General features: G+C 37.6%; 1 protein-coding gene across 4 annotated transcripts; it reads right to left on the bottom strand.

The window, feature by feature from the left end:
• Positions 1-1,216: 1,216 nt before the first annotated feature.
• On the bottom strand, positions 1,217-24,248 carry PPM1K (protein phosphatase, Mg2+/Mn2+ dependent 1K). 4 transcript variants are annotated; one of them, XR_014023307.1, is made up of 8 exons: positions 24,072-24,248; positions 15,923-16,432; positions 14,693-14,793; positions 7,600-7,765; positions 7,119-7,263; positions 6,030-6,164; positions 4,488-5,066; positions 2,674-2,802 (listed from the first exon to the last, which is right to left on the bottom strand). XR_014023307.1 is itself a non-coding variant. In XM_081304299.1 (7 exons), the coding sequence occupies exons 2-7, from the start codon at positions 16,360-16,362 to the stop codon at positions 4,935-4,937; spliced, it is 1,119 nt and encodes a 372-aa protein (XP_081160425.1). In that variant the 5' UTR covers positions 16,363-16,432; positions 24,072-24,248; the 3' UTR covers positions 2,660-4,934. The 4 variants fall into 4 exon arrangements, 3 of the variants coding, with proteins under 3 accessions (XP_081160426.1, XP_081160425.1, XP_081160427.1); XM_081304299.1 differs by having other exon boundaries at positions 2,660-5,066; XM_081304300.1 differs by lacking the exons at positions 4,488-5,066; positions 6,030-6,164 and having other exon boundaries at positions 1,217-2,802.
• Positions 24,249-25,458: the final 1,210 nt, after the last annotated feature.

Raw genomic sequence — 25,458 nt, 5'->3', positions numbered from 1 at the left:
AAAAAAAAAAAAAATCAAATGCCTGTTTCCCCATTAACAGATGAAAGTATAAGTCAATGCATTAGTTTACTCATTTAACAAACATTAATGATTACTTGCTAAACACAGAAAGAGCCAGGCATATTTTTATCAAGCTGCCTTTAGAGGACTTATTGTGTAAGAGGTCCTTGTGTCTATGGAGTACAAATAATTATGTTTTATTTTATCAATGACAGATCAAAAACGGCTTATGTTACAAGTATAATCCTGAATTCTGTAGCATCATTGCCAAACATCTGTTTCTAACTTTTATTATGGACATGCTGCAGTAAAATATATCACAAAACTTTTGAAACTATAGGCAAATCATTATTAGAAATCATCATGACGTGTTCCCTTTGATGTACTATGAAATATTTTGGAAGATGGAAATAAGAGATGAATTTTGCTTTCGACAAAGCAAAAAGACTTGAACAGGTAAGAGCATATCTTTTTCCCCCCAAAGCTTCTTCACCTTAATTTGTAAACATTCAGAATTTGGCTACTAAAAGCAGTTTCCAACTCACTCATTGACTCTGATGGTTTTTTAATGTTCACAGAATCATACACATAATAAATACTGGACAGTCTAGATGTCAAAAAAAAAAACCCACAGTTGGACATTTTAAAAGTCTTTGATGCATGTGTTTTATTAGAATATTTCAACAACAAAATATGTGATTTCAGCTTGTTCACAGTCACTCTAACTTATAGTTAAAACAGTCTAAGCAGCATCTATATCAGCTCACTTCAGGAGGCACTATACACCAAGTAGTACTTGGGCAAATTATAAAACACAAGAGCACTTCTATAGAGATTAATTTGGGACATCAGGCTGCAAGATTCTGCACTGGAATCCAATGGAGATGAGTCATTCTGACAGGTGGAATACCTCCACACTCGCCCAGCCCAGAACACAGAGCACCACAACCAATGCACCATTTCAACCATCTAATAATCAATGGGAGCTGCCAGAGAGTCAATTGGTCTCATCCCAGATGCCAAAAGCAACAGTCAAGCCATCACCATTGGTTCAGTCACCTTGTAAAGACATGAGTTTTAATTTCTGCTTAAGTTATCCATATAAGGGTCCCTGAGAAATACAATCAAATGTAACCCAACCCAAACTCATGTGGCTCTTTACAGCCACAGGTATGTGAGACCCCTTGAGAAGCTAAAGGAAAATACAACACCTGTCTCTGCTTAACAGTTTAATGCTACACTTCAACTCCCTCAACCCCCACCTTAAAGCATTTTCTTACTGTCCTGTTACCATGACATTAAATCTATGCCCATTCTTAGAAACTAAATGTTTTGTCCAGTTTTTGAGAGTTAGCATAGACCTACCCAATTTTCTAGTAACATTCTAAAAAAAAATTACATTTCATTTTATAAAATAATTTCTATATTTTAAAGTGCATGCTACTAATTCTTCAAAGTGATCTTTTCAATATTGGAACTCGGGGAAAATTCACTTCATAAAGTACAAAGGATCAAAACTGATCCCTCCCAAATGGCAGTTTTTTTCCAGAAAAGTAGAAAAGACTTTGAAGCACTTAAGAAACACTGAGATCTCTATCAAATGAACAATTGATAGAGAGCAGGAGGTTTGGGGTTTTTGTATTTTGGTGGTATTAAGGATTGAACACAGGGCCTCATGCATGCTATGCAAGTACTCTACCTCTGAGCAACCTCACCGGTCCTTCTTATTTTGAGACAGGGTCTTACTAAGTTGCCCAGGCTGGCCTTCAACTTGTGAACCTCCTGCTTCAGCCTCTTAAGTCACTGGGATTACAGTCCTGCATCAATACAGGCCTGATGGTATTTATTACTGAATATATAAACACTGGAGAACTTAACACTTGTAAAAGGTCACAATGATTTTAAGAATATTTCACCTTATTTGGCAAGTAGTTGGACAACGTAGAAAGATGATTTATATCCTACTCATAAATGAAAGGCAAACATAAAAATAATTGATGTTATATAATTTACACCATGTCTATACCTATATGGAAAATTCAGTTATAACTAAAAAACTATATTAGAAGTGTCTGTTTTTTTCCTTCTATTTGCATAATTTCCATTAGCAGACTTAGAGGCCTAATACATTTATGCTTATCTTTTATGGATTATGATAATCAACATATTACATTATACTCTTAAGCATATGTTTTATGCTTATTCAAGGTTGACTTAGGGTTTTGAAACTTTTCCAGGTGAAACAGAGTCAAGTGTACCCAATACCACCTTGCTACAAATTCTTCTTGGTTAAACATAGCAACTCACCTCACTCCATTAATGACACTTAGAACTTTGAACTTGAAAATACCACTGAGTAAAAGAGAGAAATAGTCACGTGAATAATTGAAAACAAAAGTGAAATGTGCATCTTTAGAATGTCATTGTTGTGCTTCAGAGTTCCACTTTGCCTGTGAGTTTGGAAATTCTCCATGCTCCTAAATGTAGGTTCCAAATTTCTGTTCCATGGTCTGAATCAGAAAGGGAAAGAAATTTCCCACCTTTTAGAGTCTTTCTTCGGTGTCCCACCTTTCAGACTACAAGAAGCAGACTACATTCTTTCCTGTAATATTTTTCCTCTTTTCACCTTATTACCTTAAAAAATACCTGAAATATTTATTTAGCATTTTTTTTCCCCAAAGGACAATTCCTAATTATATCAGGCAGGAAAACAAGATTTATTTTCTTCCATTTCCCCAAAGTTGAGAAGACGTAAGTATTTATATTGAATCCTCTTCCTCCTAAATAATGCCTTAAACAAAGCTGAAAGAAAGAAAAAAATCAAGCTTGAAAACTAAAAGTTGAAGATACACACTACATTGAATGTTTTTCATATCTTTTTTTTAAAATTTCTACCACGAAATTCCATGTCATTCTTAATTCTCAGTATTTTTCTCACATCCTTTATTTTTATATTCAAATTACCACATAACAATGTAGCTTCAACATGCTGGCTCTGCTCCTGGTTCTCCAGATAAATTACCCAAAATAAAGTGCCCCCTACAGTCATTCTTAACCTGTGTGCTCACCTGTCTATAACCACTGATTCTCCAATATAGAAGAGCTATGCTCAGTTTTCCCATCATCCTTAGGGATAAATGTATGGATAATTTAAACCTAACTGTTGAAGGAGCTATGAAAGATTGTTCCCTTTCATTTCATATTACTTCAAAATATACATATATACACACAACACACATATAATCAATTCACAAAGTCTGCAAAAACAAACCGCAGATGTTATTCCAAATACACAGGGAGATTCATAGCTTAACAGCAAACTCACATGCAGATATAAAGCATAGTGTTACATTCTAAATCACATAGCAAGATGAAATAGAGAATGCTTTAATATATGTCTGTTTTAGATTTATTCTTTCTCTTAAGTCTTAGAAATGAGGAAAACAGAGACATAAACCTCAAGCTATGTCTGTAATAGTAATATCAGTCAATGTGGTATTATTTTTACTAACAAAATATCCAACTTGTTGACTCTATAAAAAAAAGATACATACTATATTCAAAACAAAAACCATAAAGTTAGAGATAACCAATGGAAACTTCATAAAAAATATTCGATACTGTCAGTTTGTCAGTATTTAACTTTGTGTTGTTTTGACCAAAATATCCTAAGCCTGTGCATTCTTTTCTGATATTAAATAATAGTCACATCTGAGTGCTCTTTTTTTCCCTTTTTTCTTTTAGGGGGGGTACCAGGGATTGAACCCAGGGTCTCTCAAAAGCACATGCAATATTACTGAGATACCCACCAAAACCCAGGAATACTCACATCTATATAACATTAATAACTACATAAAAATAGGAATGAATGGGGAGAGAGCTGTTGATAGTTGAAAGATAGAAGTATATGTTTATAAATATGTATACAATTTAGTAATTATAATGCACCAAAAAAATATGAGAAAAATGTATTAGAATTTAGTGAGGTCACCTAAATGGTTTTCTTTTGCATGGTTAAATCTACATACTAGTGGTCCAGAATAAAAAATGTGGTAACAAAGAACCCAGTTTTCACCTGTGCTCTTTGATATTATTATTAAAAATAAACACTGGTAAGTGAGCCATAGTGGTGTGCCCTTATAGTGGTGTGCCCCTAAAGTCCCAGGTATACAGGAAATTGAGGCAGACGAATACTTGAGCCCAGAAGTTCAGGGCCAGCTGGGGCAACACAGTAAGAACCCATCTCTATTAAAAAAAGAAAGAAAAAAAGTTGCAGATAACACCTTGAATAGCTGTCAAAATATAGAAAAACTTTAAGAACCTGTTCAAATGAATAAAGAACAAAAAAAGATGAAAAGAAACCATAGCTGCCTAAGAGATAAAAATTAGAAATTTATGTGCAAAGCCCTGGGTTTGATCCCCAGCACCACAAACGCACAAACACAGAGAAATGTTCCACTCATCAAGCCTGGCACGGTGGCCCATACCTGTCATTCCAACATCGTGGGAGGCTCTCAGCAATTTAGTGAGACCCCTAGCAACTTAGCAAGACCCTGTCTTAAAAGAAAAAATTATAAGGGCTGGGGATGTAGCTCAGTGGTAAAGCACCCCGGGGTTCAATCCCCAGAAACAAAACCAAAACAAAAAAACCTATAACACTTATCAAGTACACCAAAACCACTTCTCATTTGCCCACTCAACTTAGAGACTCACACTAGCTTAATTATACATATTTTTATACTGAGCATGAACAGGTGAACATAAATGTGATGGGTATTTATGAAAATACCTCTATATAAATGGTTATTAAGTTTACTCAGACTTGTGTATTGATCTAGCGACTCACTGCTGTAGGTAACATTTTTTATCTTATCAGTTTCTTGACACGCTCAGCAAAACAATATTGCACAGAAACTCAAAGTCCAAGGAAGCGATCAGGCCCAACGTCCACTGGAGGCGAAGCTTCTGCTGAATGAGAAGTTGATTTCAGAGTTCTTGTATTTTCCCCAGGCACCGAAAGGCACTACTACTGCTGTACTGTTATCTTCAGTACCATACTGTATGGCCTACAAAGTTTGCCAAGAAAGAAGAGAAAACATGGGAATTCAGAGTTTGTGCAAAGAAAAAAAAAAGTCCTTCCCTTAGAAAGCCAAACTGCTTTTTAGGTACAGTTACTAAGTGCAAATATTTCACAATGGTTTATGATACTTTTACCCAGTGTCAATGCCCCACAAGGTTATTAAATTGCACATGGAATAACAGATGACCCCAAACATCCTCATTTATTATATTACATGTCTTAATTACAAATATTATCACTTAAAAGTTTAGGATAAATTTGGCCCCTCCATTCAAAATATAAATATTGGAAATGCAAAAAATAGCTGTTGAATTAAAGCATGATCAGTGATGGTTCTAACTTAGAATTGCTATCACCACTATCCATTAGAACAGAATATTAAACAGCACAATACAGTGTTTCACGTTCTCTACTGGATATTACTTAGTGATTGTGTGTTAGCTCTGATTGACACAGTCCCGTCCATTCACCTTTTAGTAATTTGGTCTTTTTCACACATGTTCTGACACATGGACTCTGTACCTCAGTTTTTCTCATCTGTAAAAAGTTTCAACCTCAAAGGCAACATGATGATTACATGAGTTAACATATGTGAACAGAATAGTGTCTGAGAGTGATATATTGGTTGGCTATTATTGCTGCTACTAACATTTCAAGGTATACACAAGGTCAAAACACAAAGCAAACACTTTTCCTTGGCATATTAATTTTTCTTAACTACTTGGGCAAATGGTAAAAACTTGCTCATTGGAAATAATACGAAATCAAGTGTAAAACTCACTGTAACACCTAAGCTAAAATTCAAGATTTCAAAGAAATCTCAAGTTTAAAATCTCAAGTGGTTATCAGAGTGAAAACCACTATGGGCTACACAGATACCACTTGCCTGGGATTGTCTATTACCCTCCTCCCCCATGTAAGATCCTTAGAAGAAACTCTGCCATGTCACCTGTTCAGTCACTGCATGGGCAGCTTCATTAGGATCGTGACACTGATTGACAAAGTTACAAATCTCTTGACTGTTCACCATGAAGTTAATTCCATCTGTGGTGAGGACCAGGAAGCTATCATCAGCATGCTGGAGCTACAATCAGAATCCAATGCAGATCAATATAAATTAGACTCTACCTCAGAATGATCTTGGTATTTTGAAGATTTTATCTGTTTTGCTTAATGCCATCTGTGTAAGGGTTTATTGGCAAACAGTGAAAATGCAAGAAGTCTCAACCACCACCAAGGATAAACCAAACATTGGCTTAGTAATACCCCCCCCCCCCCCCCGCCGCCGCAAGAAAAAGACAGCCAATTGCTAAGATAAACTTGAGTTTGATCCTGCCTCTATTATGCAACTGGGTCAGGACTTTTTAGCATTTAAAATTGTGGGTCTCTGTATGTGCTTTAGACTTCTATATGCCTTAGATTTGTTTCCTTGTGAAATGAGGATAGTATTAACTTTTTTGAACAGACCTTAGCACGTAGTAAAACCTACAAAAGTACTTGTTACATAAAATTAGTATAAATGGCATGTCAGACGTGAAAGAAACCCTTCATACAAATAATAAACATTTGCTGCCTCTATTGGAAGCTTGTAGCATACTATGCTAGGCACTGTAGTTGGCTCAAGGGTTTCAGAGAAAGAAGTTTCAAATCCCAGACTCGGTGTGTACTGGGGAAGTTTAGGGCAACAGATGCACTAATGCCACAAAAATAGAGGTGAGTGATAACTTAGCATGGTAGAGAAGAGAAGCCAAGGACAGCTTCCAAGCTGAGATGACCCAAAGGATCGGTGCCAGGGTGGGTAAAAGAGCCATTCTATGAGAATTCCACAGCTGGGTGAAACACAAGACCAGAAACTTTGTCATGTATCAGGCCAGGAAAGTAGTATCTCATTTTACCTGAAAAGTTTATCTTTCCATAAAATACCCCCCTTTAAAAACCATTCTGGCCTCAGTTAAATCTTCTAAGAAAGCCTATAGCTGGAAACAATCCTGCATTCGTGCATTGTATATCTATCAAGTGCTTGCAACTCCTCTCTTACCTTAATTCTCTTTGTTTCAGGTTCTGCTATCACACCACTGGCTTTAAGATCCAAATCACCAATACTCCTTGTCATTGCAAGTCTGCCATTTACGTGAGGCTGTCCCAAACTATTCCAAGCAACAAAACCACCACATTTCTTGATCCTAGTCAAGAAAACATTACAAAACTGAAGACATATATATAGAAAATTTTTATATAATACAAAGGGCAAAAGAGCTATTCTACCAGAATCCCATAGCTGGAATTAATATACAAATATATATAGAGAGAGTCAATATTAAATGTAAGCATGACATCAGTCAAAAATGCAAAATCTAAGCCAGGGCAGTGTAACTCAGTGGTAGAGTGCTTACCTAGCATGAGCAAGGCCCTGGGTTTAATCCCAGCCCAGTAAAAATAAAAAAGAAAGCAAGATTTCATTTCTATCTTGAACTATAAGAATTATCCACATTAGAATGATTGATCCATGATGTCGGTACCTTTCTTTTTCATCTTTTCTTTCTGGAGTATGGTCAATGGTCAGCTTCATGGGTTTCCCTTTTCTACACAAGATAGCCCGGCTGTCCCCAACACTGGCTACAACCAGTTCAATACCATCTCGCAACAGGGCTACTGTGGCAGTAGTCCCAGAGGTCAGAAGGGTTGCTATAATATTATAAAAAAGAGAAGGAGTTAGCGGTAGTCAGATGATTGGATACAGAATTTTTAATTACAAAATAAAACACAAGCATGATATACTAGTGCTAGGGTGGATCATTCTAATTTAACTAGAGCTACGCAAATAAAATGCAAATAAACTATGTAAGCAACAGCATGCAGAGAAACAAGGACTTAATTCATTAACAAGGCTCCATGCAAACAGAAAAGGTAGGTAATCTAATTTGGTAAACAATGTATAACTGTCACCAAATAGCTCCTGTTCATATAAAGTAGAACTGATGTGAATTTAATGTGTGTATTAAATGTGTCAAGACCAAAAGTCTTAAAATGTAATTAAAACTGGATACTACAATAGGATGACTTTTTCTACAATCATCTCTTTTAGCTTTTTCTCCTCCATTTCTTCTATTCTGTCAAAGTTCTATCAGCTAACAGACTTAATGAGACATGTCAAGGACATATTGTTTGCTCTTCAAGTACCAGATTTTATATTCTTTCTAAAAAAATCATTGAAGACTCACATTCTTTTCTGTTTATCTTTGCTCTCCTTAGATGAGAAACAAAGTTATAACCATCATTATACTAAACAAAGATTCGGGGACAGGAAATGAATTTCATTGTAGTTTCTCCCATAAACTTGTAATCAGCACAGTTTGCTCCACAAGGATCTAATACACAGTCTGTGGGCAAACACAAGGGAGTACAGTCAACTGCTACTCCTGGGGTCCTTCCTGGGCCAGAGCATTCCAAGAATATTAATTTTCTTTTACTGAGATCAAAGAAAATTCAATCTCACTGGGCTAAGTTGCCATTATTTCCTATTGCAGTTCAAGTCCAATTGCATTTTATAATTTCCCTTTGATTTATTCTAACAGTGTCTGTCCTAAGTTTTACCATTTCTTAAAAGAATTTAAGGTGCATTGAGCCTTGCCAAAAGTGAGAATACAGAGAAACTATGAACTAAAAAATAAAGCAAAGTGGAAGAAATTGAAAGAGATAACTTATTTAAAGCAGGTATTATCTTTGGTAACATTGTTAATTCTTTTTTTTTTGGGGGGGGGGGGCAAAGGAGTAGGTACCAGGGATTGAACTCAGGGACACTAGACCACTGAGTCACATCCCCAGCCCTATCTTGTATTTTATTTAGAGACAGGGTCTCACTGAGTTGCTTAGTGCCTCGCTTTTGCTGAGGATGGCTTTGAACTATCGATCCTCCTGCCTCAGCCTCCCGAGCCACTGGGATTATAGACATGTGCCACCGTACCAGGCCAACATTGTTAATTCTTTAAAGCATCTAAAAAAAATATTCAAATGATCATCCAAAACTGATTTTGATTTATTTAATTATTTCATTTTATTTATTTATCTAGGTATTGGAAATTGAACCCAGTGGTACTTAGCCACTGAGTCACATCCCCAGCCCTTTTTATTTTTTATTATTATGAGACAGGGTCTCACTAGGTTGCATAGGGCCCTGCTAAATTGCTGAGGCTGACTTCAACCTTGCAATACTCCTGCCTCAGCCTCCCAAGTGGCTGGGATTATAGGTATGCACCACTATGTCCAGTTAATTTTGATTTTAAAGGCAGATTTAGGGAAAATAAAGTACGTATTGATTTGACTGATTGAAAGTCAATCTTTGTAAAAATTTCTTTTCAAAAAGGAAATTTTAAAAACTTTATCAGTATTGTATTATGAAAGGAAATGTATACATAAGTAGATTTCCCAACCAGTATATTAAAATGCCTGCTTTAATCAGAAAAGCAAAATGGAAAAACATAATAAACTCTACTTAATTTTTCATAGTCATGCTGAATTTACTATATTGAGAAATAGCATTTACAATTGCACTATCTTCCCAATCATCTCTTGATTTTGGAACTATTGTGTCAAAGTAATATTATTATGCAATGCTACAATATATATTTGTCATTACACAGCATAAGTGTTTTAATATAAGCATCAGTGATGTTTACCTTACAAATAAAGATTAGCCTTGAGATAACTTTTAAATTGAGATTAGCCAAACAACTATAAGACAATGGAATCTTTTATACAAAAATGAAATCTTTATAATTTAGCCAACTGTATTATTTTCAAATTATTTAAAAGAGCCAGGCAAGAAAATACAGGCATGTACTCAAATGCTACCTGTCCAGGGAATTTTGTATTCCTCCCCTTTGTCTAAACCTTCAGCAACAGCTTTTTAAAAAGTGGTCCTTAATTGGTTATGACAATAGTTGAAATTTCATAAATGAAAGTTCAGTTGCTTAGGCTTGTCATTCATGACTCTGCCACCTAGAACTTTAATAAAAGAGCTTGAGTTTTTATCAACTCACATTCACAGTTCCAAAATCCCAGGATTTATGGGTAAAGTTTCAAAACTAACTGTTGATTCTGGTATGCTAAGCGTTCTAAGAATACAAATAGTAAATCGGCATTTATTTTCATTTAACATTTAACAGGGAAGCAAAAATTCTCACTTTTTGCCCTAACAACAAGACTATAAAACTAAGACATCTTTCAATAAGTTCTTAACACTCACTGGACAATTTCTACTGCAAGTCATCTCAACTAATGGGACAAAAGGATGTGGGAACCTTCCAGTAGTCCAGGCTAGGAACCGCTGGACTCCTTCACCTGAGACAAAATTAAGCAGATCTCTCTTTCCACTGAAGCCCAGCATATAGTGTCCACGGGCTCCAGGTCTAGAGCTGCTGACCGGGCACAGTTCTCTGCCACAAATAACACGCACAGAGGCAAGTAGGAAATTCACCCAGGAATTGTGCTCAAACATTACAAACCTGTGACACAGGGGAGAACAGAGAAAGAGCTGCAAAATAAGGGGAAGGGTTTTTATTTTGGTGAAAATTTCACTAGCAAATTACATAATATTCCAGGAGATGCCAAGTCAATGATTCCAAAACTCAGTTTGCTCAGTTTGGTGGTATTTTGTAGTTGAGTCTATTTTTGTTCATCACAGATTAACGCTTCTTAGTTTTGCAATTTCCAAGATAGGAAAAAACCTATATATGAATGCATCTGTACCAGAACACACCAGTGATGACACAAACATATATCTCCATGTTAAAACTCATACACACAAATGCATACACACGACACACTTAAATACTTGGTCTTCAACAAAGTAAATCAGTACTTCCACTGAGTTAGAAAAAAAAATGCACTGTAAATTTGTTTAGTAGAAATATCAGAATTGTCCCAATAACAAAAAGGTAAATTTATCGTTCCAACACTGAATAATTTGTATATGACAAGCAGTCATGGTTAAAGAATGTGAACTACAGTATACCACCAAATTACTGGAACTTATATACCAAGAAGGAATCAAAGCACCTCCTATGCCAGATATAGGATTTCACACATTTGTTAAGGGTGCAGGGATTTGGTATCTAAAAGCAATGTTTTTAGCATAATAATTAATTTTAATTCCTTATTTAAATAAAAGCTAGTAAGGCCCTTGAGCTGTAACACGTTTATAATTTCATATAAATCGGATATTTCTGCAGCTCTCTCTTTTCCCCAGTGTTGCAGGTCAACACAACAGAAGAAAAATGATCACAATTTTGAATAGCAACATAAAAAGTAAAAGCTGTATTTTTCAAAGTACAATAATCCCCAGTAATTATTCAACTATGAAAATAATAACATATAAATTAATACTTATTAAAAATGGGTGTTCTAGACACATATGACTCATGAATACCAAAATCAAAGTAATGAGCAGAAGCAGTAACAGCAAAATAAGAACATCTCTTCAATGCTGTCCCTATTTTTTTTTCTATTCAGTGACTCCCACCATAAGAAGGGTATTCAAAAATGTTGGGGGTGCAGGTCAGCGGTAGAGTGCTAATATGACCAAGGCGCTGGATTCACTCCCCAGCATCTCAAAAAAAAAAAAATGAGTTGCATTTTATTGCCTTGGTTATTTTTGCTTAATTCTTCCTAAAGTCATGATATGAAGAGCAAAGACGTTTCCCACGAAACTCACAGTGCTGTCATCAATGTCTCCCACTCTGAGTGTCAGAGCAAGTCTTCTGTTTTTGATCCATTTGTCCCTGGGGGAGCTTTACTGCTTTCAAAGTTTAAGCAATCTAGAAACACTCTGAAGAGTTCATAGGACATAGAGGATTACAATTTAAGTTTTCTCCCACCTGGTTTAACTATTTCTAAACAATAGAGTAACAGGATATCATTTGGATTTACAGGCTGGTTTCACTATGTGTAAAAACACACATTACTGGTATGAATTGAGTACAAAAAGAATTCCAAGTTGGTGATAAAAAGGGTTGAGGATATAGCTCACTGGTACAACATTTGTCTAGCTTATGTGAAGCCCTGGGTTCCATCTCCAGAACCTCAAAAAGAAAGAAAGAAAAAAAAAACTGAATCAACTCCAGTCCCTGACCTTACAGGAAAGGTTAAAAGGAGTGAAAATGGTGCTGATGCAAAAAAAAGAGAAACCATAGAATGACAGAATTTTCCTTAGTTGGTGCAAGTTCTGCTTACGCAGGCCTAAAAGAATATTATCTACTCTTATAATACTGATACTGCTTCAGTTCTTATTAGAAATTTTAATTTTTTTGAACCTAAATGACCATAAAATCTGAATGACATAGGCTTGGTTTTTTTCAACCCTCAAATTGTAAAGTTAATAGCATTCTAACTTTAGTGGCTTTAATATATTTGATAAAATAGGCCCCCGATACCAAAAGGCAATTTTTGTCATCTCTGAGGATTTGGCAACTTATTAAGAATAAATTTTTAAAATGTTCTCAAAATACTGTTTTTTCAAAACCACAGGTTAATAAACCTCTAAGAATAAAAACACAATAATATTTAATGACAATGTTATCATAGCCTTTTAAAAAAATAATGCACTAAGCATCCTTCTATCTTGCTCCATTAAATTTTCAAACAAAATGACCATTAAATGAAATGTAAATTTTAAGACATCTATATTAAAGTTCTGGGATCATACACTTTAAAGTACATAACTAAATTAAACAATATATTCCAATTTCATTGTTAGGAGTAAATTATATTTTATTATTAATTTCTTTATACAACTATTTGAAAGTTTCTAAGATATTCAAGTTTTAAATAAATGCTCCAAATTCAAAATGACTTGATTATAATTTATTGTTAAAAAATTAAAGGAGTCCTCACAAACTTTATACCAAATCTAGTATTGATGGTTTTCTGCATCTACATCGATCAGATCCTTTTCAAAACAGCTGACTGCACCCATGAAGGGTTAACAACACATTTGGTGGTTGGCCTTGTGACCCATTCTCTTCTGCAAACCTTGCCCAGTAGTCTGCAGCTGTTTGCAGAACAGCTGGGGCACATCACAGGCACTACTTCTCGGTGTGTGACAACCAAACTCACAGCCAACCTGGTAATGAATGAAATAAAAGCATACCAAAATTCAGAGTTATACATATGAAACTACAAGAATTTTTTTCTTCTCTTCTTCATGGGTTTCACCCATCAGGAACAAGAGCTAAATCTAATGCATAAAATTCCCCCTCTCTTAAAATCCATCTTCTTAAAGGTAAGGTGGAATGCAAGAGAGGAGAAAATGGGCCTGAATAATCTACACACTAAAAAGATTAATCTCTGAACAAAAGGAGATGGGGTTGTGATGGAAAGTTTCTCAAAAAAGAGCATGAAAGGGCTGGGGGTGTAGCTCCATGGTAGAGCACTTGCTTAACATGCTTAGGCCCTGGGCTTGACAGTGTGGGTTGCAGGTGGAGAGCAGGATGATCTCAAGATGGGGAACAGTCCCAGAGTCACCTTCTCCCCTCCTCATCAATAAATATGCACATGAGAGAGGCCTGGCTGGGTGCCAGGAAAGTCCCAGCTAATCTGAAATGACATCTGTCTTTCAGTTTCAGTTCCGTATCTATGAAATGGGGAAAATTTTCCATTCCTTGCACTCCAACTGAGAATGACATTTCTCTGGTGCAATTTTTAAAGAAAAAGATGAAACCAAAAAAGATTAATAATATCACTGCACAATTCATTTTCACTCTGGGGACATGGCTCAGTGTTTGAGCACTTGCCTGGCATGCACATGGTACTGGGTTCAATCTCCAGCACCACAAAAAGAAAAAAAATAATAACAATTCATTTTCAAATCAGTTATGAGGCATATATTCCATTACTGCAGCAGAAGTATTCAAGGTTAATTTCAGGGACAAAGGATTCTGGCTAGCTGACTAGAAAACATTGGCTACATTTTCCTGAAATGGTTTTGATAAATTTAGTCAAAACCAGAAACATTTTACTTTCAAAATTTAAGGACACAGCATACACAAACTTTTAAATTCAGTTGGCATGCCCTTATGTTTAACAAAAACAAAAATACCACTAGCCACCATAGGACAGCTGCAAGATGGAGCTTTTTTAAGAAGTGGAGAAAAATATCTTCCTTCTGATTATACAAATTAATGCATATAAGTCATTTCCTTTCTTATTTAGCATCTATTAGCTATTTTCTTCTTGTCTGAACAATTACCATCCAAGCCAGATATGATTACCCTATAGACTTGCTCATTAGAACCATTCGAAAAAGAAAAATATTCTCTCACAGTATGGATATCTTTTCCACAAAACAAGAAATCAAACAAATTAACTATTTTTAAATCTTAAAAGTTAAAATCCAATAACGAAACCATTTTGGAACTTCCCTTTCAAATAAAAGGGAGGTACTGACATTAGTTCAGATTCTAAAGATCATTAAAAGTGAATCTTTATATACAATCATTTCTAAATAAGCTTTCTTACAAATAAGTATTCCTTAAAATTCTTACTCCCAAAGAGCTAAATTGTTGCCTTTTTACCAGCCTCTCCCAAGACATTGAGGAATGTGATTGTTTTACATACCATCAGCAGACAGATGGGCATGGCTTGCAAAGGCTTTATCTATTTCTAGAAAAGCCAAGGTCAACACAGTTTCCAAGTTCTTCTCCTTAGGGAGAAAATCCCTTTGAGGAAGGGAAAGAGAACACAGAACAATCATTTCACAGTAGGTTTTCCTTCTTACAGTCACCTTACCAAGCAGACATTCCTCACAACAGATCTCATGACTTTCAGATGCTTACAACCCACCAGAGCAGCGATGTTCAGTGACCATCACTGACCAGTACTTAAGGTACTGTGATAAGCTGTTCTTTTTGTTCTGAGAATAGTATTCAGGCCTTCCAAGCATGTGACAAGCTTTTAAGGACACGGTAAAGTGCTTGCCTAGAATGCATGAGGTCCTCGATTTGATGCCTAGTACCAAATAAATAAATGAGGCCCAAGTCCTTGTTCTTATAGAATTAATACTCACTCCCACAATCCTTAGAGGTCAAGAGTGCCACCATGGGCCAGGAATGGTGCCAGCGACTCAGGAAATTGAGAAGAGAGAATCCCTTGTGTCCAGGAGTTGGAGACCAGCATGGGCAATGGAGACCCCATCTCAAAAAAGAATTTCTTCATATAAACTTAAACACTGAATTCTTTTGTGGAATGAGGTGAATTTTGCATAAGCCCACTAATGAACAGTATAACTAACCATATACAGGAAGACAAGAAATAGCACATGGTCATAACACTGCCACATATATCCCCCTTTTAATTTTAGCAATAGCATGATCCTCAAAAATATAATAAGTGGGGTAAATGAAATATTTAAAGGGATTCAACATACCCACATTAAATGCATTTTCCACACACTAAGACCAATCATCCAAGGTCGAGTATTCAAAGCTATTACTATCACTTAAAATTAAAATTGTCAATTGATTGTCAATTAAAATTATCAATCACTATGTGCCATGCACTGATGGGAGTACATGCTTCTCATAAGTTATCTCATGTACTATCTACTAATTCACTTGAAATGATCATAAATCAAGTGCTGTCGAGTTTTCTGGTCAACATTTTCCCCAAGGAGTTACTAAAATCATCAGTAATAGTGGCATGCTTAAATTACTGCTCATTCAAGAAGTGGCAGTGTGAAACCATGCAAGTAACTTGGTTTAACTGGACTCATCAGCTAAGGGGTGAACATTTAAGCTTGGTGAAGCTTGGGGGAACTGCAAAGTCAAGAGTGAAAGCCATTGTACATACACAATACATTTCTCCATGTGGGTGTGACAGAAATCAGCCGCTGCAGGTCCCCCATGTCCATCATACACTGCAAAGTACAGGATCTCCTCTGTTAGCTGAGCAAAGTCAAACCGATCTTCATTCTCTTTCCGTTTGCCAATATGGGAAGAGCTGCCCACGTTTTCCAAGCTGATTTTGGGAATTGGCTTGCCATACTTAATGCTGGGTGGCAGCAGAATTGGCTCATCAATACGGTTATCCCAGATTCCAAAATTGTCCCAGGTGGCTGGCCGTCCACTACCGTCAGGGTCAAACCGAGAACACCTGGGCTCTGAAGTGGAGCTGTGGCAGGGGTGTGACACACGCCTGTCCTCCTGCAACAGGCGGGAGCTCAGCAGCACTCTTCTTCTCACCTGGTTCCCACCACTTCTAACCAAAGTAATTAAGGCCGCTGTTGACATAACTCAACTCCACAGGCCTCAGTGGCAGCAAAGGTCAATGGAACAATGGAATCTCTTCAAGAACAGGCAACTGGAAAATGAAAGACTTTGTCAGCAATTTTGAATATAAATGATCTATATTATAGGACATTACCAAACATGAAGGCTATAAAAGATCTGCCCGAAGTAGATATCATATTTATGTTATATATTGGGTAAACACCCAATAGCCTACTTCCAAGAATAATCAATAGGTTTGAGCTATGGTGACTCATGCTTGTAATCCCAGCTACTCTGTAAACTGAGGCATGATTTCAAAGCCAGCCTCAGCAACTTAGCAAGATCCCGTCTCAAAATAAAAAAATTAAAACAGCTGGGGATGTAGCTCATTGATAAAGCACCCTTGTACCAACCCCAGTACCAAAAAAAAAAAAAAAAAAAAAAAAAGAATCAATTTATCTATTCCATTTAGTATTCAAGTTCTATAAAAATTTGAGTGTTCATATATATAGAATGTGTGCCTCTCAACACTTTCACCTACAGTCACTCCAGGATCTCATCAAAACACAGATTTTGTTTCAGTTGGTATGGGTGGGCTCTGAGATTCTGCCTTTCTAACCAGCTCCCTGTTGATACTGAAGGCAGCAGGCTACACCTGGAGTAGCAAGAATATAGAACTCAGCTATAAATAAATGTTCTTCCCTTCAAATTAACTCCATTGCTCTGAAGAAAAGGTAAGGGCAAATGTTAACAATAGCAACAAAATCTTTTTTTTTTTTTTTTTTTTTTTTTTTTTGGCACTGCAGGGAATCAAACCCTGGGCCTCACCCATGCCAGGTAATGTGCTGCCACTGAGCTACATGTCAAACCAATAAAGTCTGGCCTCAAAAGAGAAATAGGAGGGAAATAAATAAATGGCTAATAAACTATTTCCAATAGTTCTGTTCTTAAAGAGTGGACAAATTTTAGCAAAGATACCATGTAGGATATAAATGTTGTTTTGATTTTTCTCAACTACAAACTGTGGACACTACATCATCAGGGTTAATGTCAATTGGTTTCTATACACACCCCTCCCCAGCTCACAGGTGAGCCAGTGCTGATGCTGTCCTTTGTGGAAGACATTCATGACAAGTGTGTGAGTTTGTGATCTCAGCAATCAGGAGGCACTACAATAATGACCAGCAGCCCTAATTTATAATCTATGCATTTACACCAACAGCTGCAGCTCTCCTTTATCCCACCCAGCAGCCCAGCCACACCTGAGACTACATTTCCTTAAAATACTCCTGCTTAAATTCAATCCCAAAGGTTTTCTTGGCATTCCAAGATGTTATCAGGGGACTTCCGATATCCTTGCAGGAAGGGTTATGTTTCTGGTAGTTTTCCATACAAATACGGATCCAAGCAGAAACTCATCTCCTGAGTACTTAGTAGTGTTTCTTTCTTTTATTTATTTTTTTTTATTTTTGCAGTGGTGGGAAAGAACCCAGGGCCACACACATGCTAGGCAAGCACTCTACAGCTGAACTACATTCCTAGCCTGTTGTTACTTTATGAATTAAAAATAAACTTCAGGTCATTTGTTTGTGGTGCATGCCCGTAACCCCAGCTACTTGAGAGACTGAGGCAGGGCCATGGCAAGTTCAAGAACAAACTCACCAATTTATCAAGACCCTATCTCCAGCCCGGCACCGTGGCACATGCCTGTAATCCCAGCAGCTTGGGAGGCTGAGGCAAGAGGATCACAAATTCAAAACCAGCCTCAGCATTTAGCAAAGCCCTGTCTCCCAGTAAAAATAAAAAGACATGGGGATGTGGCTCAGTGGTTAAGCACCCCTAGGTTCAATCCCTCGTACCAAAACAAAAACCAAACAAACAAAAAAAAAAAGTTAAAAAAGGATGCATGCAAGCTCCATTCTTGAGTGGGTGTGTTTTTTGCTGCGGGGGTCCCTGCCAACATCAAACATCAAAGGCTGTCAACATCTTCAGCTTTTTTTTTTTTTAATTATTTTATTGTTGGTTGTTCAAAACATTACATAGTTCTTAATATACCATATTTCACAGATTGATTCAAGTGGGTTATGAACTCCCATTTTTACCCCGTATACAGATTGCAACTCAAGCTCACACCAGCAACCATCCGAGGAGCTTAAAGGGCTCAGACTCAGACTAGGCTGCATTACTGTTGCCTCTTGTTCTGAGGTGCCCAGCTTCTTGAACCGAACAGCTACTGGTTTCCCTGCTTCTCCAGCCTGCAGATGATCTTTGTGGGACTATCCAGTTTCTGATCATGAAAGTCAATCTAATAAATCCCCTCTTATAATGATTTATCCATTCTATTGGTTCTGTTCCTCTAGAGCAGAGCCTACCTTCATAGAATTTAGAATAAACATGGCAACCAACTCAATTAATGTATCATGAAAGACTTCAGGAACCATCCCTTCTTGGCTTTTCAGCTAAGATCATGCATAGACTGCAATTTTGCTTCTTTTTATGACAATATTGGGGCAGGGGTGAGAGAGACATAGATGGCATCTCCAGTTAGCAAAGATAACTGATTGAAGATTGCGATGGTTTTGATAGGGTTTGTCCCCAAAGATTCATGAGTTGGAAGCTTGGTAGTGTTGAGGTGCTGGAAGCCTTAAGAGGTGGAGCTTATTGAGAGGCCCTTAGGTCATTGGATATGCTCTCAGATGGGATTAAGTAGTTTTCATTGGCACTCAGTTCTCACCAGACCGAGATGAGCATGACCCCTAAATTGTTCTCTGGCTTCAATCTGGCCATGTGATCTTTCCCTCTTTCAAGTGCTCCTGCATTATAATGTCATCCACCAAGGTATCCTCACCAGAGCTGATGCCAATGACATGCCCTTGAACCTCCAGAACTCTGAGCTAAATAAACCTCTTTTCTTTATAAATTCAGCCAGCTTCGCCTATTTCATTATAGTAACAGAAAACAGACAAACACAAAAATCAAATTTTATTCAGCAACAATAACAATACAGGTGATGAGCTAATGAATAAATTTCAAACTACAATACAACCTAGCAAGTAATAGAAGTACTAATTAATAATGAAGATAATCCCAAAGCAGCTTTAAAACAGAGAGGAAAAAATAAAACTTAAATACATTTATTAGAACACCACACACACACACACACACACACACACACACACACTTTTGAAAAGTACAACCAAGATGAGCAAAGTGCTACACTTTTGGCTTCAATCTAAAAGCATGCAAACCATATTTAGCCTTGGGCTACTTGGCAGTAAACCACCACCTCCTTTAAGGAAGGGTTATATCTAGAATTACAACCAGATAAATACTAAAGTTTCTCTGCAATGCTTCTAGGATACTCTTGCCCTTTATCTTTCTCTCTTAACCTCAAAAAAAAAAAAAAATTAAAGGATATAACTGCATTCTCAGCAGAACAAATACCCACTGGAAACATATATTTAAGAATAAAATAAAGGGCAAATTAGCCACAGTTTCTTTAAGTTGCATAGACTAGAATGAGTCATCAACTCGATCTTTTTATGTATTATCTGCACAATTGCCTCAGAAAGTTGGCAGTTATAGAAAAGCACCTACTTGAAAGAATATTGTTGACAAAAACTACATGTGAGCCTGATATATAGCTGGTTTATCAACTCGGCAAAACTAGGTCAGCATGACCTAGGCCAACAGGACACCGAAAGAAGTGGCTTCATTTCCTGTTCCACATGCAATGACACTAAATCCCACTAATCCCTTCCAGATTCCCAAGGAAAAACCATCCACAGGTAACCTGTGTTTCTAAGCTAAACAACTTCAAATTAAACCTGCACATGTGCTGGGGCTGTCGCTCAGGGGTAGAGTGTGTGCTCAAGGTCCTGTGTTCAATCCCCTGCACTCAAATACAAAGACAAAAACCAAGCAACCAAAAACCTGCACATCAAGAAGGTTTGTTCCACAGCTTCAAACTTGGAAACCGCCATCACAGTTCCCCCAAGCCATCCAGATGCTCATAGACATGACTATGCACAGAAGAACAAGGGGAATAGCATCTGAGATGTGAAAAATAATAAAAATCAATATTCTTTATGACAGAAAGAGCAGAGAACAGATTGATAAACACATAAGAATTCTCTTCATTGGCTAGTTCAGCTAGGAACTAATTGCCAACTAAGAAACATAGTTACTCAGCAATCTTTCTGAGTAGGCAGGGCAGAATCATGCCAATTTTTTTTTTTTTTTTTTTTTTTTTTTTTTTTTTTTTTTTTTTTTTTTGGTGGGAGGGTGGTGGGGTGTACTGAGGATTGAACTCAACCACTGAGCCACATCCCCAGCCCCATTTTGTATTTTATTTAGAGACAGGGTCTAACGGAGTTGCTTAGCACCTTGCTTTTGCTGAGGCTGGCTTTGAACTAATGAGCCTCCTGCCTCGGCCTCCCAAGCAATGGGATCATAGGCATGCACCACTGCACCCGGCTATGCCAATCTTTTGATCAGAAATCAAGGCTAGCTTATTTTCATAAGCCATTTTAACAATTATATTCAAACTGTGACATCATTTCACCCAAAGGATTCAAAGGACAGGAAGTAATTATGTTTGGAAGCCCTTCAAACTCACAAAAATATGACAAGAGCAAAAGTTAAATGAACAAAAAACCTACTAGCACATTATGCACATATCATATTCTACTAGTAAAAAATAAACTTTAAAGACTATGGTAAGCAATAAAATAAACAACTCGACTGGAATCCTAGCAATGCCACATTTATATAATCAATCTAAAATATATTGCAGTCATATACAAAAATGAACAATCTCCTACCTAAACTATATTCCAAGTTCCTATTTCCCAATAAAAACAAAAATGTATGGGTCACAACTTACTATAACCACATGAATTTTTAAAAACATGTGTGCATTTATACACATATGCATGCGTGCACACACACACCAATACCCTATGTATTCTAGTTCTTGTCAATAAGTAATTCCTGAAAATATTTTCTTTTTTCATCATCTCCATATTGATTTGTGTGACCAAACTTTTCCCGTCTTCCTCTTCGATCTGATATGCTAACACTCTAGCACACATTAGTGACTAGAGAACAAAGTTGGTCTCTAAGTTAAAAATTCTGTCTCAATTAAAAAAAAAAAAATCTAAATGACAAGAGGATCACAGCAGAGTTAAATAAATCGAGAGACCATAAGGGTGTGCGTAGATTATACATGAGAGCACCAGTGAAAAACCACACCCTGAGAGCAGGAAACCTCAGGTGAAAAGCATCAGGAAAAGGAAAAAGTATAATTGGTTTGGGGTAAACTTATTTTCCTTTTGCAGTGCTAGGCTCAAATCTGGGACCTCCAGCATATTAGGGAAGTGCTTTACCACTGAGCCACTTCCTCAGTCCGGCTATAGTAAATTTTTTAAAAAATGGTTTTAAATAAAAGGGGAGCCAGACACTGTAGCAGGAACCCATAATGCCAACTACCAGGGAGGCTGAGGCAAGAGTATCATAAGTTCAAGGCCAGTCTTGGCAATTTACCAAAACTCTGTCTTAAAAAAATAAAATGGGCTGGGGATATAGCTCAGGGGTATAGTACCCTGGGCTTGATCCTTAGTACCAAAATAATAATAATAATAATAATTAATTTACCTAAAGTAAATTAAAAATAAAAGGACAGAAGTAAAGAAAAGTCACATGGATAGCTACAAGTTTGGTCTCCCAATTTTATTTTTTATCTTCCTCCCACTTTATAACCTGTCATTGACTTAACACCTCACACTTACTTCTGAGAAAGAATAGTGGCAAATCCTGTCATTGGCAGGCTTTGGCTTGGGGATTTGAGTTTTTGAATGTTGAAATCAGGTCACAAGGGCAGTTTATTATTGTCATTTCAAGCACAAGTCAAAATTATTCAGGAGTACTAAAGATCAGTGTTACCAATACTTGCTTAAATTTTATGCCCCTGGAAAAAAAATTAAGAAACTATTTCTGAGTGATATTGATCAAATTATATTGTTATAATGTATGTGTGTACAATTGATAATGTACGCATGTACAAATTTATAACAACAAATCCCATCAGTGTGTACAACTATAATGCACCAATTAAAAATGTAGGGAAAAAAAAAGAAAGTATTCCTGGCCATTATAAAGTGGCACTCAGGTATCTTTTTACAATGGAAACTAGGTCACTTTTAATGGTCCTGAATAAAGTATTTCTTTATTAACCTTTTTTTTTATAAAACAATCAGTGCACCCCCAATAAATTATAATAGTATGGAAACCTCCAGAATGTGTTTCAGCAGATTGGGATCTTAACGCCTTATCAGTACACTGCTGGAAGGAAATAAAAGGTACTAGTGTACCTGAAGAAAATAACAAACAAAAACTCCAATGATTTCCCTTAAGTTTAATGAGAATATGCATTTAGGTGTGTGAATAGTGAAAAGAATATAGGAGCAGTGAAAAGTATTCATTATTCTCATTTGGTAGACCTTTGTAAACACTTTATGTGGACACAAGTCACAGACCACATTCCAAATCTCTAACTTTATACTTCATTTAAGAAGAATTTTCCTATACATTCTGTAAGATGCTGGCAGCAGAGGTGCCTGTGTGATCAGTAGAAAGTGACTAAAGCTGCAAGAAAAAAATTCATTAGCAAAAAACTCACTAATTAAGATATTTCATGCTGCAAAGATGCATCTGTTTCCACTTTCTATACACTTCAACAGACACAGTTCCTTTCTTGCTGTTTTCAAGATCATTATGTCACTTGAGTAGTTCGTTCTGAAACCTCTCCACAGCCTTATTCTTTCCTTCTCTCTGCGTTAGAAGGACCAACCAGGCCTTACTGCAAATTTCCAGTCTGAAGCCCAGAAAGGCCAGTGGAGCCTCAGACTTCAATTCCCCTATTTCCAATTCGAGACTTGTCTCTGTCACCTCCTGTAAATAATCTACCGAAAGCAGTTATGGAAAAAAAAAAAAAAGGCATCATCAGCCACAAGGCCTTAGACAGGCAATGCTCTCTTGGCAAAGCAATCCAAACCAATCAGGGTTCTGCATCCTTCTCCGTACCGATGTGAATAGGTCATCGTTGGACCGTTCGGGATCTTGGCTCCTGGCCTCAGATAAGGAGCCAAAGTGACACGGGGCGTGCAGCCCTGCAGACAGCTGGGTTCCCCCCAACACCTTTCGCTGCCGGGTCTCGGCCTCCCAGCCTCGGTCAGGACTGATAGACCCCGGTATCACCAAGTCTGACTCTAATGGATGACTACACGGCACTGACCCCTGCAGCATCCTTGCTTCAGAGGATTCGCCCTACGGGCCTTACTGTTGGAGAAACGAGGGCGGCCACCCTCTGCTTTCCTTCCTCAGTCCCTCCCTCCGACCTCGACCCACCCCAGCAGCCCTGCACGGGCGACTTCAGCCTGCAGTCAAGTTCAAGACCCAGCAAGGTCTGGTAGGAAACCCCAGCTGTTGGGGCGCAGCCAGGGTGGACCCCGCCCAGACAAGCTGCTCTAGACCTCGAAAGGGAAGAAAGACGCAGAGATCCCAGAGAGATGGGCCGTGGGGCTCGGGCTCGGAATTGAGGCTGGGGAAAATAAACCTATATTTTTCCTCCACCTTCTCGTGGAGTCATCCTCCCTTTAACTCTCCATTCCGGGGACCGCCAATAAATAACACCAACAGAAATAAATGAATTGCACTTTCTTGACTCTTACCTCGTAATGGCTAGTTCCCGGAAATTTCTTAATTAGCTAACGAAGGGCAAAAGAGGGGCTTTCTTGATCGGTAAACAAGATCGCCTTCTCCGTTGTACTCTATCTCTGGAGCAAGCAATCAAAGGAGCCACTGCCTCATCTCCTGGTCAGTCTCGAAATTTTTTTTTTGCCCGCAGTTGGCCAGATGGAGAAGGGAAGTCTGTTCCCTCTGACTGACGGCAGCTCTGGCCAATCAACGCTTGGCGAGGAGGTGCGCCCATCTATAACCGCAGCTATTCACAGATCCCGAAAGGAACGAGCCTCCCGCAGCTGCAATTTGACTTCGCAGACTTGGGGCAGCGCGCTGCAGAGCGACGTAGACTTGGACCAATAGCAGCTCGCGGAGGCGCCCCGCCCTCCCGAGGTCGGTGCAGCGCGCTCCTAGCAGAGACAGTGGGTGGGGCAGGGAGATTTGGTACCTGGCCAGCGGTTGAAGGAGGGAGGTGTGTGAGGCAAGGGGGCGGTGGTTGTGACAACTAGGAAACCGATAAGGGCGCTTTGCCTGGGCACTGAGCTTGAAAGGCATCTGGTTTCCTTCCTCGTTCTTTTGCAAATCCCCAGTGCAGCGTTGTTCATGGCTGAACGAACAGGCATTTTATGATCTCTTGGGATTGTTGATTCATTCATTAGACAAGCATTTCTATGTTTATGAAGGACCTCCTGAACGCCGGGCAGTACTAGGCACTGGAAATACAAACCTGACTCTGAAAGACATGATCGCTGCCCTTAGAGAATTTACAGTCTAAGGGAAGAAGAGGGAGAAAACTAACAAGTAAACTAGCATGTAAAAGATCAATCCTAGGGTTGGGTGGGGTTCAGTGGCAAAGCGCTTGCCTCCCACCGGGTTTGATCCTCAGCACCACATAAAATAAATAAATATATATGGTCTGTTTTTGTCTATTTCATTATTATTATTGTTATTTCTCTCTCTCTCTCTCTCTCTCTCTCTATATATATATATATATATATATATATATATTGAATGTCATTTTTTCCTACTGGACCATCTTATCATTTTCCCATTTTTCCTCTTCTTTCTGGTAATCAATCTCTGCTTGCTTTCCTTCTTTCCTCCCTCGTTTCCTTTCTTGCTTTTTTTCTCCCTTCCTTCTTTTTTTCTCTCCATTATTGCCAAAGAGATGCTTATTGTTTCAAATCAGAAAACCTCTTTTTAATTTTCCTGAATAATTCACAGATTCTTTCCTCATAGCAGCTTCCACAACTCATAGTCACAATACTTGTGTTTAAATAAACAAACAAACAAAATAAAGTTTCCATTTATAACTAAAAAAAAATTTTTTAAAGATAAATCCTATCCAAGGAGGAAACAGAAGAGATATGAAGAATA

The sequence above is a fragment of the Spermophilus citellus genome (assembly GCF_964194105.1).
Source record: "Spermophilus citellus genome assembly, chromosome: 8".
Taxonomy (NCBI): domain Eukaryota; kingdom Metazoa; phylum Chordata; class Mammalia; order Rodentia; family Sciuridae; genus Spermophilus; species Spermophilus citellus.
Note: the sequence above shows the minus strand (reverse complement) of the source record. Positions and strands in the feature narration are given on the sequence as shown.